Genomic DNA, 17,634 nt, shown 5'->3' with positions numbered 1-17,634 from the left:
GGCTGAAGACAACATACCCCAGATCCTGAAGGAGAGAGCTGACAGATAAGGGATAGAAAACTATTGGGCTTGGTTTTTGTTTATAGCCTTCTGGGGGGCAAGGGAAGTGCTGGGTCTTCTGGGAGAATGGAGCTCCAAGCAGAAGTGCTCTCAGCCCCCACAGGGTTGGAATATCGTAAATAAATACCTGTTTTCCTCAACACTAATTGTTGTGTCTTACACCAAGGCTCCACATGAAAGAACCCCCTTTCACTCTGTAACAGGAAGGCTGCCAAAGTGACAGAAAAGAGCATCCCGTGCATTCACTTAAAAACAATAAATCCTTTTATGATGTTAACTCATGCTCTTCAGGAATAAGGTAGGTCTTCTTTTGATTTACCTTTGTGTTTTTCAGGGACATTTTCAATGTAGGTTTTGAAATGTTGCCTCTTGATTTTGGGGTTGTAAATGGGTACATCTGATCAATAATATCTTCTAGCTCATTATCATTGATATACATGAAGTCTAGCAGAGAAGGAAAACTCTGACTCCAAAAAACCTCTGCTGCCTTGCGGCATACCTCTTCTGGGGAAAGGCTAAGGGAGTAAACCCTGACAGAAAATCCGGAGCCGGAGTCCCTAAGGCGGTTTGACGTTGTAGTCAACACCGGCAACTCCTGCGGCGCACCTGAAGCCAAGCTGTATCGACTCCGTCTTTCCCTTGGACCCTTCAGCTGCGAAGAGAGGGGGGGTCTGCTGCATGGGCAACAGCAGACCCTCCATATCACCCTGCCCAGGCTCTGTAGCTTCAGCTCCACTGGAGAGGACACTCCAGCGTCATCGCAAGATGTCAATTCAACACGGGAGGAGACAGATGCCGTGTCACTCCCGAGTCGGACTGCACAGCCATTCTCGGCGGTGCAGATAGACACTTAAGAAGCTACACCATCGTCTCTCGAGACGGACGGCTGCCGACGACGGACATGAAGTCTATTGATTTCGCATGTTAATTTTATATCCTCTAATTTATTAAATTCTTTTACTCTTTGCATTGGTATTTGTCAATGTTATTGTTTGTTTGTGGTTCTTTAGTTAAATAATCCCATCTGCAAATTGGGATATTGTTACCTCTTCTTTAAACTATTTGGCCTTGAATCAGTTTATCTTGTCTGATTGTGATGGTTGACACTTCCAACACAAACTTAAGTAGCAGTGAAGACAGTGGGAGCATTCTTACATTTTTCCTCTCTAGTCAGAATGTACTGAATGTGTCTTCATGTAGTAAAATATGAGGACATTGGACTAAACTATATAAACATAGTATAACATGTTAACCGAAGTAGCCAATGATTCCCTTTTTTTATTACCCATTTTTACCAGGCAAGGGTGTTTAGCTTTACCAAATGTTAATTGCTCAGACTTACATGTAAACAAAAAGTTAAGATCACTAGATAATTTGAGAAATGACTTCAAAAATAAGAGTTCCCCAAAATAAAACAAACAGGAAAGAAGGAAAACAAGAATAATGCAAGAATCAAAAGAATTGTGGAAGACTTACATAGAAAATCCACAGAAAGTAAGAGACATGCCTGCATTTTTCTGAAACAAGATTGTGAGGATATAAAAACTGATCACATAGAAAGAGAATAGAAAATATTTTGACATAATATCTTAAAACTTTACCTCCCTTGAGCCATTTCTCAGGAAGCTACTACTCTACTACAACCAAGAGAGTAAACCAAGAAAGAAGAGGACACAGGACCAAAGACATGAGGGTAAAACACAGAAGAGAAGTAGAGAGGGGTCTTTGCAGAGAAGCTGCAGTCAAGAACACAAGTTCTAAAGGGTGACAGTGACAGGCTTGGGTTCTTGACTTCAACTCCTTGAACCTCTGACAATGATAAGTACACCTTCTTCATGATGCTCTCCAACCTTCTCTCTTTTTTTTCACATATACTGTAATTATTTTTATTACCCAGCATTCCACTCATGGCCTGTACCTGAGGTGCCCTATCTATTTCTCTAGTTGTCAACACTAACAAACTTAATCATAAAGCCGTATTTTCAAACCTGATTTTTTTTTTACTAAAAAAATCATTTGTTAAATCCATTCAATTCCCATATCCCATTAAACAAAACATTATGTAAGCCAAAATCCATCAGCTCTCATACTTCACTCAGCCAAATAAAAGCCTGTCACACAAATACCAGCCTCAAGCATTCTGTGCAAAGGGATTCAATTCCTCCTGCCCACATAGGAATATAAATAATAACCAATACTAATTAAATGTTTACCACATGCCAGGTATAATTCTATGTGCTGTGCCTGCAGAACTTCTATCTTTTAATCTTTTAAATAAATATTTGATGGGGAAGTGGAGGCTCAGAAAGGTTAGTCCTTTACTCAAGTTTACACACATTAAGTGTTGAACTGGGAATTAAAACTCAGGCTTCTGATTCCAGTATGTGCCAAAGCAATCAACAATTCCCACACATCTCTCTCTTCTCCTTTCTCTCCCAATTTGTATACCCCTATGCCTAGTGTCCTGAGACAATACCTTGCACCCATCAGATTAATTCCCTGTGCCCCTTTTCCAGTCATTAACCAGATCTTGTTGTTCCCGTCTATTTAACCAGGTCAACTCCATTGAGATCATTCTGGCTTCTCAAGACTTCGCCTTGACTTGGTGGATAGGTTCAAGGAAATATGGGATCTTGAATGCAGCATTACAAACTGTATTTGGAAGCTGTATACTCGCAAATCTTTTCCTGAGCACTTCCTGAAGTTCAATAAAGCCCAGTGTTAGGACCTGGAGAGAAGTGATGTTTGAGGACATGAAAGCAGATGAAGGTGAGAGTGTTGACAGAAGAAAGGACTGAGATCATGGCCAATGGGACCACGTTTGTTTTGAGTTTCCCTCTCCCTTTCTTCCCTATTTCCCTCCATGCCTGCTGCTCATTCAATAAGTATATGTACACCAGGGCATATACTCTAGGCTGTGTATACAGTAATGATTGAGCCAAGGTTTGGGCGCTTAAGGAGCTCAGTCGATAGGTAAAACAATGTATGTAAACAATAATTACAATGCTGTTAACATAGGTTCTATGTAGAAAATACTGTGAAGAAGGAAACTATAGTAAATCAAGTCTGGATCCACTGATTGGCCATCTACCCTAGATCATAGGAGAGGCAAAGATCAAGTTAACTCTGATACAAATGTAATGGACATACACACACATTCACACACACACACACACAAACACACACACAGTGATAAAAGTACTTTGTAACTTACATTGTTTTCCTAAAAGCTTACATTGATTTGTAACCTTGATGTTAGTTTCAGGAGCTGAAAATAAATACTATTTCCATGTAAACATACTAAAACTAAAATTTGTTTCTTCTCATGGGAAATTTACCTCTACTTTCCCACCGAACCAGTACACAGCCATCCCTTCTCTCCTTATCTTCAGGCCAATATGGATTTATCCCCTGCCTCAATCCCCATATATAGTCCATCAAGAAATACTATTATCCCTACTTTCAAAATGTATTTGAAGTATGACCAGTTCTCTCCAGTTTCATGGCTACCAACCTAGTCCTAGTCATGTGCGTGCATGTGCACACGCGTGCGCACACACCCACACACACACCCAGCTTGGATTACTACAGGATCTCTAGTTTACCTCTCTCCTAACTTTACATTCTACAGTGTAATTTAGATTGCCTCCAGCCACTGCTGAAACCTCTCCATCTCCTAATCTACCATCACAGAGAAGCCACGGCCTCTGTGCCAGTCAGTAAGGCTCCATTTGGTTTGTTTCCCTGACACCACCTTCCCTGAAGTTTGTACTAGTTCTAGTCACTCCAGCCATGCCGGTGTCCCCCAAACACACATGTCCTCCTCAAGACCTCTGTACATCCTTTCCTCCTGCCCAGAACTTTTTTCTCCAAGACACCTGCATGATCCATTCTCTTCCTTTCTTCAGATTTCTTATATGTCTCTTCAAAGAGGTTTTCCCAGGACCCCCTATATAAAACAGCAGCCCATCCTATTCATATTCTTCCCTTCCCCTGCTTTTCTATTTCCTATTAGCGCCCATGACTATCTGAAATTCTATATTCTATTTGCATAGAGAATAAACTAGTGAACAAATAAATACAGAGAAGGCCATAATTTGTTAATTGTTTCCTCCCGTAGTTTAGCTCATCTGTTTCACAGGGCCCATGATTTAAGGGATGTTTTTTCTTCACTGCCATGTTCTAAAACTTGGGGCATCAGGCAAGGAATAGGTACACAATACATAAGTTAGTGAATGTTGACTTTAGGTGTATTTTTATCAAAGCATGTTTCCTTAAATATATATTATTGTTCTTGAAGGTTAAAAACTTAATATATACAATGTTCAAAATATGTAGTCGTTGACTGACATAATAGTGGCAGGTAACTTTAATAATAGGACCTCTTCCTATAAAAGGTACCATGCATAGATCATGTAGGTTGAAAAGAGTGGTTTTTCTGGGAGCCAGGTGATCTCACTCGAAGAAAAGTTAGCAAGCTCATCTATAATTTTCATTTGTTCTTTTTAAATACCAGCCTACATTAAATCAAGGGGTGGCTTCACTCACATTTCTAATTAAGGGGTCTGTAGGCCTCCATCAATCAATGGGCCACAATTCTGCACAAGACTGAAAGTGATTGCTTACTATTGATCAGCATTTGTCTACTTTTATTGTTTCTTCTCTCTGCACATAGAATTGATATAGTGAAATCAAGGCTTAAAATGGGTTAAGATGAAGCAAAGGACTTTTTAAAACCAAGCTCTACCTTTTGTGCTCTAAGAACTTTAAAAATCTGCCTACAGCTGTGTTGCAAGAGAGGTTTCTACTGCTGAAGTTATGTGAACCGATTACTGTTAAATGTGATCTTAACTCTTTGTGTTCTCACTATCATGATCAAAATTTGACAGAGAATCTAGGAGGCCAAAGGAACCTTGGTAAAGTCCAAAACATAACCCTTTAAGTAGAGCACAGAGGGAGAACTTCAGAATGCTACAAAAATGAAATTCTTCAGCAGAAGCAAAATAATGAACAAAAGAGAAATTGAAAGATAGTGTATATCCACTGGAAATGTTAGGTATATTTTAGATAACTGTTCCAATCATATATTTTTAAGACTTATAACATAAGACCATTACAAGATATGTGATAGATATCTGATTGGTAGGTTTTAAATCTTTTAATGCCAGCCCAGTTCTATTATTGAGTATAGATCCCCCACAACAGAACCCAATTTTAGTCAAGAATAGTGATTCTTGGCTGGAAAATGCAAAAGACCATTCCTCATTGGCAGTTCACCAAATTCCTAGATGAGTTTCCCTCACACCTTCTGTACCACAGGCCTAATTAGATCACTGACATTCCATGGCAGTGGGTCCCAAAGTGTTGTCCCTGGATCAGGAGCACCAGCATGTCTCTACTGTCACATTCAAACACTTAGAACACCTGACATGTAATAGGTCCCCAATAAATAATGTTAGTGAATGCAGACTATGTGTATGTTTGTCAGTGCATGTGTCCTTACATATAAATGGTTGATTATGAAGAATAGGGACTTAAGGCACAGACAGAATATTTGCAATATTCACTGCCTGACATAATAGTTATAGGTCATTTTAATAACAGGAACATGTTCCAACTTGGAACTTGTTACAAATCCAAGTTCTTGGGCTCTCCCTTGACCCATGAAATCAGAAACTCTGGCCATGGGTCCCAGCATCCTGTTTTAACAAGCCCCCTCATTGAGCCTGCTGCAGCGTGCTAATGAGTGTATAAGATATCAAACAACTCCACAAAAGACGTAAGCCACTTGGCATTTTCATTTTAGTTCCATGTGCGTATTCCTTCGGTGTATATAGTGTGGGCTTCAGAATCGATTCTGCATGGAGGATTAGTGGTTATAGCATAGTCTACTTACTCCATCATTGCCTGTTGTTTTCAAACTTCACATTTTTCAGCCAGAAGTTTAACGGCTAACATGATGAAACTAATATTTCATTGCTGGCTGAACCCACCCCAACAACAATATAATTGTTCAGGAATAGCCGGTGCTCCCTCTCACAGCCTCAGATCCCACCTGAAAGTCCAAACTTCTTCATTCTTCTGTGTTCCCACATGCAATTCCAGTTGCCTGCATCTCTCTTTTAAATTGCCTCTGTGAGGACCAGCTCAGTTTAATGGCCCCTTTTTTCAAAAGCTGTGCCCTTCTCTAAAGCAATCCTGTCATTCTTTCGTCTATGTTCCCACAGCACTTGGATTAAAGGTCATGTGTTATTTAATTATTTGTTATATAATGATTTCCTCCTTTAGATGATAATCTCTTAGAAAGGAAAAACCAGGTTGTATTATGCCTTTATCAGTGTACAATACTATACCTGCCACGTACTTGTCACTCAATAGATATCTGTTAAATGTTGATAGGTTATTTTAGCAACCATATATCTCATGGGACCAGAACACCAACACTTCTTCCCAAAATGAAAATAAATCACTAAAGTACATGAGTTTAACATGTTTTGCTAGAAAGTTCAGTAGGGCCCTAAGACAGAATAAATTAGATAACTAATGCATTTCCCTATCATCTACAGATTTTTTTTCTAACAACAATCATACTAATTGGTAAATATTTACATTTGCCAGCTAAATATGCTTGCCACTGAGACTACTCCATATTATGAAGGCACAGCAATCAACAATTCCAATTTTCTCATGAGATATGTCAGAACATAAGAGCCTAACAAGCAAAACATGTGTACCTTCTAAAACCAGCTAGAATTATTAAGAGCTCAGTAGCAGTGGGTTGATCAAGAACAACATATGTTTAAGAAAAACTGCAATATAAACAAGAAATTATTTGTCTCTCATTGAGGGTTGTGAGACCTATCACATTCCAATTTTCTTTTCATTAACTGAATGATGTCCTTTGTTACTTGGGTAGTTTGCAAAGATTACCTTCAGGAAGACATTCAAAGGAATGGTTCTCAGTGGATTAAACAATTAGCAGAATTATCTCACTTGCCAACACAAGCACATCATTCTAGAAGTCATTTTAAAATCTAGTGTAGATTTTAAGGAGACCACAGGTCAATAAAGGAATACTCTGCATTTCCATGAAATTATTCTAAATAAATATGTAACATTTCTCTTTTCCCTCCAGCCCCACAAGCCCCCTCCCCTCTAACAGCTTTCAGTCTGTTCTCTATATATGAAAATGGTGAAGGGGTTGAGCAAAAACAAAACAAAAGAACCCCTCCAAAAAACAACAAAGAAAACCTCATAGATACAGAAAACAGAATGGTGATTACAAGAAGGAAAGGGGGGTGAGGGTAGGTAGGAGAGGATAATGGGGGAATAAATGGTGACAGAAGGAGACTTGACTTGAGGTGATGAACACACAATGCATATACAGGTGGCATGTTATAGAATTGTACACCTGAAACCTATATAATTTTATAATTATAACCTATATCACCCCCAAAATTCAGATAAAAATTTCTCTAATACACAATATTTTGTTTAGCTTTAGTGGAAATAAAAACATTAATAAATAAAACATAATTTACAAAATTATATTGAAAACTAGGGTGCTTCACTCACCAACACCTAGCAACATGTAGAGTATTAACATTTATTGTTTTGGAAATCATTCAGAAAGATTGGATTAAAAATCCTTCTCAACAATGGCTGAGTTTTGGGGTTACTAACCACGCAAAAGGTAGGTTAAAGTCTTGATTGGTATCGCACGCATTAAATACCTTCTACTCTTAAGTTTTTAATGTCCTCAAACCCCCACTTAACTTATAAAATTTATCAACTTGGCGACAAGTGTCCCAAGAAAAATGCAGCATTTGGTAGGCAGAATAGTCACAACGGTAACACATATGGAGACAGCACAGGTTCCAGAGGCCTGTATGCTGGGTTCCAGCTTCAGCTCTTTCATTTACCTTGAGCAAGCTTCCCAAGCTCCCATATAGCTCATCTTGGATACCTTCCTCATGAGGCCATTGGAGCAACTTTTCATAAAAATATAACTCTCACTAGCATTATTAATATGACGATAGACAAGAACAAAGTTCCTAATCTTCACTATTTATGAAGTGAGAATTTCTATTGTTTCCTGTAGCGACATTCATCTTTCTACAACCATTATACCAGATGATTCGAGTGTTACCAAAGCCTTATATGAGCTGCTTATTGTTTGTTATCCAGAGACGTGATTCACTGCCTTCGATCCTTTCTAGTAATCTATTTTTTCCTAATACCAAATAGAAGTGAGAGACAGGAAGCTAGGAGCATAGAATGGTCTGTTTATATCTCTGGTGAACCTTCCATGATACGCTAGCCTGCTCAGGTACTTCTGTTAAATCAGGCCCCTTGTATAGTAGCAATACACAAGTGAGCAGGAGTAGGCTTAGTTGTGAGCAGGTGAAGCAGAGTATATTCTTTAATGTTATTTATTTTTTCTTGTATTATTTATTCATATCCCAGTAAACCTACTTTTGCCAACCCCTGTATATAAATATGTTAGCTCTATGTAATTTAGAACTGACACAGAGGGAAGGCATATACATATTATTGCCTCTTTCATTGAAACAATGTTTTACCCCATGTCCTAGTATCTTCCTTTTATATAATGAAACCATTTAATTAAGTTAAAAAAAAAAGGTTTTATTTACCCATTTTCAGAGAGAGGGGAAGGGACAAAGAGAGTGAAACATCAGTTGGTTGCCTCTCGCACCCCCCCAACTGGGGACCCAGCCCACTACACAGGCATGTGCCTCGACAGGGAATTAAACCAGCAACCTTCCGGTTCACAGGTCAGTGCTCAATCCACTGAGCCATACCAGCCAGGACCTCCTTAATTAACTTTAAACACTACATGCTTATTGAGTGTGTGTGTGCATATTGAGGGCATAGATTGGCACAGAGGGTGTAGCACAATAATAGAACAAATAAATATTCTATTCTCCCTGCTCCATCCAAAGAAGATAGCCCAAAGCAAGTTCAAGAAAGAAATGAGCAAGCATCGGAGGAAAGCTGCATAAATATATAATTCCTTCAATTCAGGAAATATATTACACAATATCAAAAATGGCAAAATTTTATGTTTCTGCCTTACTATTTATAAAACTCCTAATATATGCTTTCTCACAAAGCAGACATGGCCGTATAAGGAAAACAAGACTCGAATAATTAGAATTTTATGTTTTTCTTTCTTTCCAAAATGAATTCAAGTGTGGATATAATGATTTGCCCTAAGGCTGCAGGGTAGAGAGCTCTGTAAAGAAGTCTGATTTACTGACTCACAATTTCAGTGTTAATTTTCTTTATATTGTGCTCATCATGCTGGCTAGAAGGTAAATTATAATGAATTCTTGGGAAAGGTATGTCATATCAGTTAACTTATGTTATTGTTATCTTGAGCTAGTCCTGGGTTTTTATGTATGGGCATATATGTCATGGAATGAAAACATAAATTTATTACCATATCATGGGCTCTTGTGAAGTTCTTAGACATAACCAATAACACACCTCTGCTTCATTTAAGTCAAATATGAAGTATACTGCTTTTGGAAGAATCACACAAAATAGTACAGAGAGAGGATGGAAAGAAAGATCATTACTAAATCTAGTATAAGATCATAACTATCATATAACTCATTGGGCAATGGTTTAAATCTTTCAGTGGATCTAGTAGTAAAGTAAATATTTGTCCCCACAGATTGCTTTTTCTTTAACACAAACATAAAGAAAATTTATGACAAAATTATTTTTGGTCATGATTTCAAAAGTGTACTTGCCTTAAATAAGCTTATGTGAATGAACTTGTATGAATGAATAAGATTCTTATTATGTGAATTATATTTGTAAGTTTTTTTAGAATTATAAAATATCTAGAAAGTATATGAATAGAATATTTACCTTTCCTAGCAATGGCTTTGTGTTTATATGGAGGTAAATAATGTTTGCTTATCTTTAGAAAATAGATGTGATAAATCACATTCTAGTAGAAATTTTTAGAATTGAAGGTTAATAGAAGAGTTATTTTGACAAAAGAGATAGGGCTTATTTTAAAGTGGTACTGGCAAAGTGAAAAATCAGTTGGATTAACTACAAAGGTACATTTGGCTTCAAATAATACAAAATGATAAGGCTATATTTAATCACAGTTTTCCCTTAAAATATCTCTTATGTAGCTTCACAAAATAAAAAGGAAGTACTTTGCTGTCTCTCTCTACTTTACAAATACTATATAAATGTGTGTGTGTATGCCTCACTGATAAATATTTTAACTTATCAGGTTCATTTTTATTGCTGTGTGTGTTTGACTATTTAGTTTACCACACTGACAGTGATTTTTCTCTCTTTTTAAATTCTTCTTCAACACATTCTTTCCCATTCAGAATTTTTCTTTGTTTTCTTATACTTAGTGTACATTAAATTAGCTGCATGACTCACCAGCATGTACTTATTATATTTATTTAGTGCACTAGTAATTATCATTGGGGTTAGAAATTCCTGCCTTCAATGTGTTCCCATTTTTTCTGTCTGAGCGTCTTGCTCATTGATACTCCTTCCTTGAGAGCAGTGATTTTCAACCGTTGTGCAATGATAATTTTTAAAACATGCAATATCTGACTATTTAGTCAGGGGCACTGATCTCTTTTCCCTTAGGTGGTGAAATGAAAAAAATGACAACAGCCAACATAATAACAGCCATCTGGTGTGAATGAATCAAAATTATACATACCTATTTTTGTCCGATCGGCAAAAATATATATTTTTTGGTGTGCTGCAGAATTTTAGTGATTACGTTTGCCATGAGATGAAAAAAGATGAAAATCACTGCTGTAGAGTCTTTCAGTATGTGGAGCTTTAATCATAAAGGTTTTCCAATTCATTCTAGCCCAGAGTACTGACCACCCACGGCCCACTCAGTGTAGTTCCATTTAACAATTAGCCAACGTCTTCTAAATGTGTAGGTTCCAAGAGCTCAGAAGATACAAGTTAAAGTAATTCTGTGTCTCCTATAGCCCTAGAATTCTGCTGAATGTCATGTAGTGATGCAACACACATGTCAAATGACATATGTCACAGTTATGTCTATCTTTTGGTATCACCAAGTGGCTTAATGGAATCAATTACCCTTCTCTTAATTCTCATTATCTTCAAAAGTACATAAATATAATTTAGTCATTAGCTAAAGTCTTGACATAACAAAATTAGATAAAATGGAAAATATATTTTTTCAAGTTCTGTAACTGAAACATCAGCACACACACATACACATATAAAAATTTTCTCTCTAAATATTTTTCCTCTCTTTATAAATATATTTTTATATACCTGATACCAAGGATATGTCAGAATATGAAACTTTTATATTTGAAAGAATGGTGACTCTCCTGATCCAACTTTAATTGGTTTAGGTAGAAGAATTATAAAATAAAGAAGTGGGAGTTCAATTTTGGGGTAGGGATACTTGAGAAAAAACAGTCAGTGCACTCAGGGATGTGATTATTCCACAGCTTTTAAATAGGGGGCACTTGGTCCTGACTGGTGTGGTTCAGCTGGCTGGAGCATTGTCCTGTAGACCAAAAGGTCTTTGGTTTGATTCCCAGTCAGGGTACATAATCAGGTTGCAGGTTTGACACCCCAGTTGGGGTGCATACCAGAAAGCAATCAATCGATGTTTTCTCTCTCACATTGAAGTTTTTCCCTCTCTCCCTGCCTCTCTCTCACTAATGAAAAAAAAAAAAAGTCTTCAGGTGAGGAAAAATAATAACAATAATAAAATAAAATATGGGCACTTATAAGGGTTGGGAAAAATTGCTCTAAGGCAGTGCCAACAATGTATTCACAGAAGATAAGATATCGAACTATGGTTTGTGTACTAGCACATGAGTTGTGGTAAATGGCACGTGAAAAGGTCAGTGTAAAGAGAGGGGATGATCTATTTAGATTTCTGGAATGAGAATTCACATTGGGTTTGTCTTTGTCATGGTTACACATCTTATTAAAATAATTCATTGATTTAATTCAAAGATTCAGAGTATTATGTTACACTTATTATTTCAAAAATCTCTTTATAATGTTGATTTGTCTATGTATATAATTTTAAAGCTTATATCTATTGCCTGTTTCAAAATTCCAAAAAGAAGAAAGAATTTTTTAGTAGTAAGATTATTATTTTTATTATTTATTGTTTTTCTATTAAGTTGTCCCACTTTTTCCCCCATTGCTCCCACCACCAGCCAGCCTACCTCATTGTCCATGTCCGTGGGTCATTTATACTAGTTCCTTGACTAGATCCTTCCCTTACTTACCCTCCTTCTCTCCCTCCACCCCCCCAAATATAAGAAAATTTTAATGAGGGCAGTAGATACAGAAATTGAACCATACACATCCATCTGGTAAATATTCTGAGAATTATGAATTCCCATCTTAAATATTTCTGAGTTTATTTTCCATTTATTCTTGTTCATTTGTATTATTATAATTTATTATTTTAATTATTTGTACCCTACTTAGTTAAAAAGAACCTTGAGATTTAAAAAACATATGTTCTTATGTTTATTGTTTAAAGCTCTGTAATACCGATTTATTACTATTAATTCAGTAAGTAAATACAATGGAATTTGATTAGTTAAAATTCAATAACTTAACTTCTTGCCAATATACAAAAGGGTACCTGACAAAATCCTGCTATTAAATACCACAAAACATGGATGTTAATCTAAAGCCTTTTGTAACAACAGTAAAGAGAGCACTCTTTAGATCATATCTTCCAGTGATTGTTTTGGATCCATTACGAAGACTTTTACAAAATGAGACAGATCCATGAATAATTCGTGTATATTAAGAGTGTCAGGCATTGTGCAAGGAAGTTTTACATATAGTGACTCTTAATAGCATGCAAAACAACCACTTAAAGCCTTGAATATAGAGACCACATTTTATTAGCTTTATATTCCCATTACCTGGATTTATTAAGTAGGCCCTCAATATGTATGTATACACACATGCATGATGGAAAGATGAGGAAACTGACTCACAAAGCATTTGTTTTGCCCAAATCAAGAATTATTAAATTTAAATCCAAGACTTTCTAGACTTGAAATCCATACAAACCTCCTTATATTGCACTCTTCATGCTAATTTTCAAGGTAAGAATATTTTACTCTATGTTCATATATAATTATCTAGAATCATGCTATCAATCATGAGTTGAGTTCCCATTGTAAAATCAATAAATATTATTAAGAGCATGGATTGATGCCTGCAGGAAAAGAGGATAAACTTATCATCTTTAATTATTTGACACATGCTCTAAGTGATTAGGTCAGAGTCAAGGCAGTTATACCAATTTTTCTTGAACTTGGTGAAAACCAAGAAAGACAAAAAAAAATTATTATTTCAAAACAACACCCCTTATATCACCTTTTAATCTGTGACATAGTCTAAGCTAATTGATGAAAGATTGCTGTTAATAATCCTCTGATGACTAATATCATTAAAGAAACTTGCCTCATCAAGAACAACCAAAGATATATGTTGCCAAATTAAATAATTTCTCTTTACTGTATATTCTGTTGCTCCTTCCTTAGTTAAAAGGCAATGTCATATGGTCAGATTTGCATAGCTAATATAAAATGACACTCTGAAGAACCAATATGGACATTTAAATTACACGGGTACACAGTTCATGCTGCATATTCAGCAACTTATATTACATCTTAAAAAGAAGTAATGAAATATCCTTCCTTACCTTAGAAAATTGTGCATTTATCCATTTTGTGAATGTTTTCTTTTGAACATCTTCTCTTTCATCTACAATGGAAAATTAAAAAAATATTGGGAGTTTATAATCAAAATAACAATCACTACACATTTGTGTTATTTTATATATATATTATTAAATTCCTTGATATCCCTGACTGGTGTGGCTAAGTGGATAGAGTGCCTGCCTGCAAACCATAGGGTCTCCAGTGTGATTCCCAGTCAGAGTGTATGCTTGGGTTGTGGGCCAGGTCCCTGATTGGGAGAGCATGAGAGGCCACCACACATTGATGTTTCTCTCCCTCTCTTTCTCCCTCCCTTCCCCTCTCTCTAAACATGAATAAATAAAACCTTTAAATTAATTGATAAATGAAATTAAACATGAGTTGTGTTGGTAGTGGATATCCAAACTAAAATAAAATCTGAAACATAAATGCTATGGTCAGTTCTATACTTATTCAACTATTATATAAAGGCATCACAGAAACACAGTGTCATCTACATAAATGAAATAGTACTCATTTCCCTATAATGAGTAGATACTCTAGTATAATCAGGATGTATTATCTTTCTTATTTTCTGAAAAACTATTCCTGAGCCTTTCCTCTTAACCCTCACCCCCAGTCGTGTAGAAATTATTTTTCCCTCCTTTGCAATACCTGCATGCTCTAACACGGGCCCCTCCTACCCTTCTAGGGGAGGTTCCCTGATAATCAGCAGAGTAGTTTAGTTAGCTTTGCATCTCTGAATTGAACATATTGTCTGGACAGATGAATAGCTCAGCAAATATTTGGTCAGTAATTCTGTGAATGCTTTAAAGGAGGGGGATCTTACAACTCCAAAAGTTTTTGTACCTCTTTTCATTTAAAAGTCAGGAAATTTCAAATTAAAATACAAATAATACTCTTCATGGATTACATATAAATACTGAAGGGGAAGAAAGTCCCCAAGGACTTCTTATAACATGAGACTGGGGGAACAATTATTAAGAAAAAGCTTCACAGAACTCACACTTCTAAAAATTATCTTTTCTTTCCTAAATTAGAAATTTGTATTGAGTCAAAGGGACAGAAAAATCATTAATATTGATTTATTAAAATGTTTTTTGAAGCCAAAGCCTATCTTTGAATTACTGTAAATGTAATCATATTAGTCAGTATTCAATAAATGAGTACTTCTTTGAAAGGTTTAAAATAGAGAGATTTCACATTTTATCTACATGGGTCAAAAGAAGCCTTATTGAAATACTCTGACAAAATAAACTTATTTTCTCTCATATTATTTTTTAGTAGTAAGTCTCCATTGCTTCTCCTAAAAACAGATGATATAAAGAATTACTGTTCCCATGACAAATGTGTTTATGTACTAAGAATACCTTCTTACCTTTAAAGCACATTATTAATTCATAAACACTCTTAAGCAATATAAGAGGGAACAGTGGATAAATAAACCTAAAATGGTTTGCATGCATGAGAAAATTTTAGTCAGCATCCCAGAATACTTTCTTCTTATGTAATAGTGTTACTTCCATGAGCTGCTATGTATGTATATAGTAAAATATCAGCATTGTTCATTTGTCCAATATAAGATACATCATAAGAGAACTTTTTCCTGTGTTGACAAGTGTGAATAAAAAAAAAACTAGATAATAATTGTTTTCAGACCCAATAAGAATGAACAGAACATTTCAAATGGTCAAAATGTAACCATTTTCACTGACTTGCTGTAGAAAGACTGCTCTGTATACCTACTTCTCAATGGTGTGTGTGTGCACGTGTGTGTGTATGCATATACACACACAAATATATAATTATCTAAAATTGTGCTCTCAATCATGAGTTGAGTAGCATTAGCAAAATAAATCATGTAATCACCTTTTTTGGAATTCAACTCATTCTTTCCTACATGTGCATACATATCTTATCTATCAGACATGGAAGAGTAAATATCAGTTGAAAGCATTCATTCAGAGCTTTTATTTATTTTTAAAAATATTGTATTTACTTATTCTTAGAGGGGAGGGAAAGGGAGAGAGAAAGAGAGGGAGAGAAACATTGATCAATTGGTTTGTGCCGTGACTGGGCAGTGAACTGTCAACCTTTTGTTTTGCTGGATGACACTGAGCTACACCAACCAGGACCAGAGAATAAGCAGCCCTATGATAATTGCAGCATTATTTACAAATGCCAAGATATGGAAGCCACCAAAGTGCCCATGAGTAGATGAGTGGATAAAACAACTATGGGACATTTACACAATGGAATACTACTTGGCCGCAAAAAAGAAGAAAATCTAGATCATTCTAAGAAGCACCAACAAACAATAGGAGTCACAAAGATGGGGAGACAGAGAAACAACCCCCCATCGAAAGGAAAGGTAGAGTCCCCAGGAAGAGTGCTAAATGAAATAGAGGGGAGCCAACTATCAGATATGGAATTGAAAGAATGGATTATGGAGAAGCTCAATGAGCTCAGCGGAAACTACAAAGAACTCCAGAAAAACTACAGTGAACTCCAGAAGAACTATAAGGAACTTACTGAGAATTATACCAGCATCAAAAAGGACATGGAAGCTATCAATAAGAGCCAGGAGGAAATGAAGAATACGATCTCTGAATTGAAGAACACAGTAGAAGGAATTAAAAACAGGCTAGAGGAAGCAGAAAATCGGATCAGCGAGCTGAAGGACAACGTAGACAAAAACTCACAGACAGTGCAACAAAATGAAAAAAGGCTGAATAAGACTGAAGAGGCTCTAAGACAGCTGCAGGACAACATGAAACATAATAATATCCATATCATAGGAATTCCAGAAGGAGAAGAAGAAGAGCAAGGGATAGAAAACCTCTTTGAAAAACTAATGACAGAAAACTTCCCTAACATGAAGAGAGAAAGAATCATGCAAGTCCAGGAAGCACAGAGGGTCCCAATGAAGATGAACCCCAACAGGCCCACCTCAAGGCACATCATAATTAAAATGCCAACATTCAAAGACAGAGAGAACCCTAAAAGCAGCAAGAGAGAAACAACTAATAACATACAAGGGAGCTCCAATAAGGCTATCATCAGATTTCTCAGCAGAAACACGACAAGCCAGAAGGGAATGGCAAAATATATTCCAAGTAATGAAAAACAAAGGCCTACAACCAAGAATACTCTACCCAGCAAGGCTCTCATTCAAAATGGAAGGTGAAATAAGGAGTTTCCAAGACAAAAGAAGGTTAAAAGAATACATCTCCACCAAACCAGTATTGCAAGAGATGCTAAAGGGTCTGCTTTAAGAAGATGAAGAAACAGAGAGAGACAGAGAGGAACACGAGTACAAAGGGGGAAAATGACAATGAATAAGTACTGAAAGAATGAAGGAACTTCTACCATTTGCAACAACATGATTGGAACTAGAGAGAATTATGCTTAGCGAAATAAGTCAGGCAACAAAAGAAAATTACCTTATGCTATCACCTGTTACAGGAAACTAATGAACAACACAAACAAATGAGCAAAATTGAACCAGAGGTATGTAAACAAGGAATAAACTAACAGTAACAAAGGGGGAGATGGGAGGGAGAGAAGTGGTAAGAAGGGGAAGGGTCTAGTCAAAGAGCATGTATAAATGACCCATGGACATGGACAACTGGGTGGGGACTGAATGTGGGAGAAGGGAGGGACAGGGTGCAGAGAAGCAAGAGGGGGAAAAAAGTGAGACAACTGTAATGGAAAAACAAACAAACAAAAATTTTTAGTGGGGGGAAAAATAAAAATATAAAGAATAGAAATGCAAGTTCAGTGAATATTAGAAGGACAAGGTTTTTCCTTC

General features: G+C 36.4%; 1 protein-coding gene across 1 annotated transcript in view; it reads right to left on the bottom strand.

The window, feature by feature from the left end:
- Window positions 1–17,634, bottom strand: part of DMD (dystrophin) — a 1,939,482-nt gene that overhangs the window by 1,749,305 nt on the left and 172,543 nt on the right. The window contains exon 2 of the mRNA XM_090265340.1: window positions 13,808–13,869. Coding sequence (XP_090121466.1) covers window positions 13,808–13,869 — 62 coding nt within the window. The remainder of the gene's footprint in view (window positions 1–13,807; window positions 13,870–17,634) is intronic.

This window comes from Furipterus horrens, unplaced genomic scaffold (genome assembly GCF_987537825.1).
Source record: "Furipterus horrens unplaced genomic scaffold, mFurHor1.1.pri manual_scaffold_17, whole genome shotgun sequence".
Lineage (NCBI taxonomy): Eukaryota > Metazoa > Chordata > Mammalia > Chiroptera > Furipteridae > Furipterus > Furipterus horrens.
Note: the sequence above shows the minus strand (reverse complement) of the source record. Positions and strands in the feature narration are given on the sequence as shown.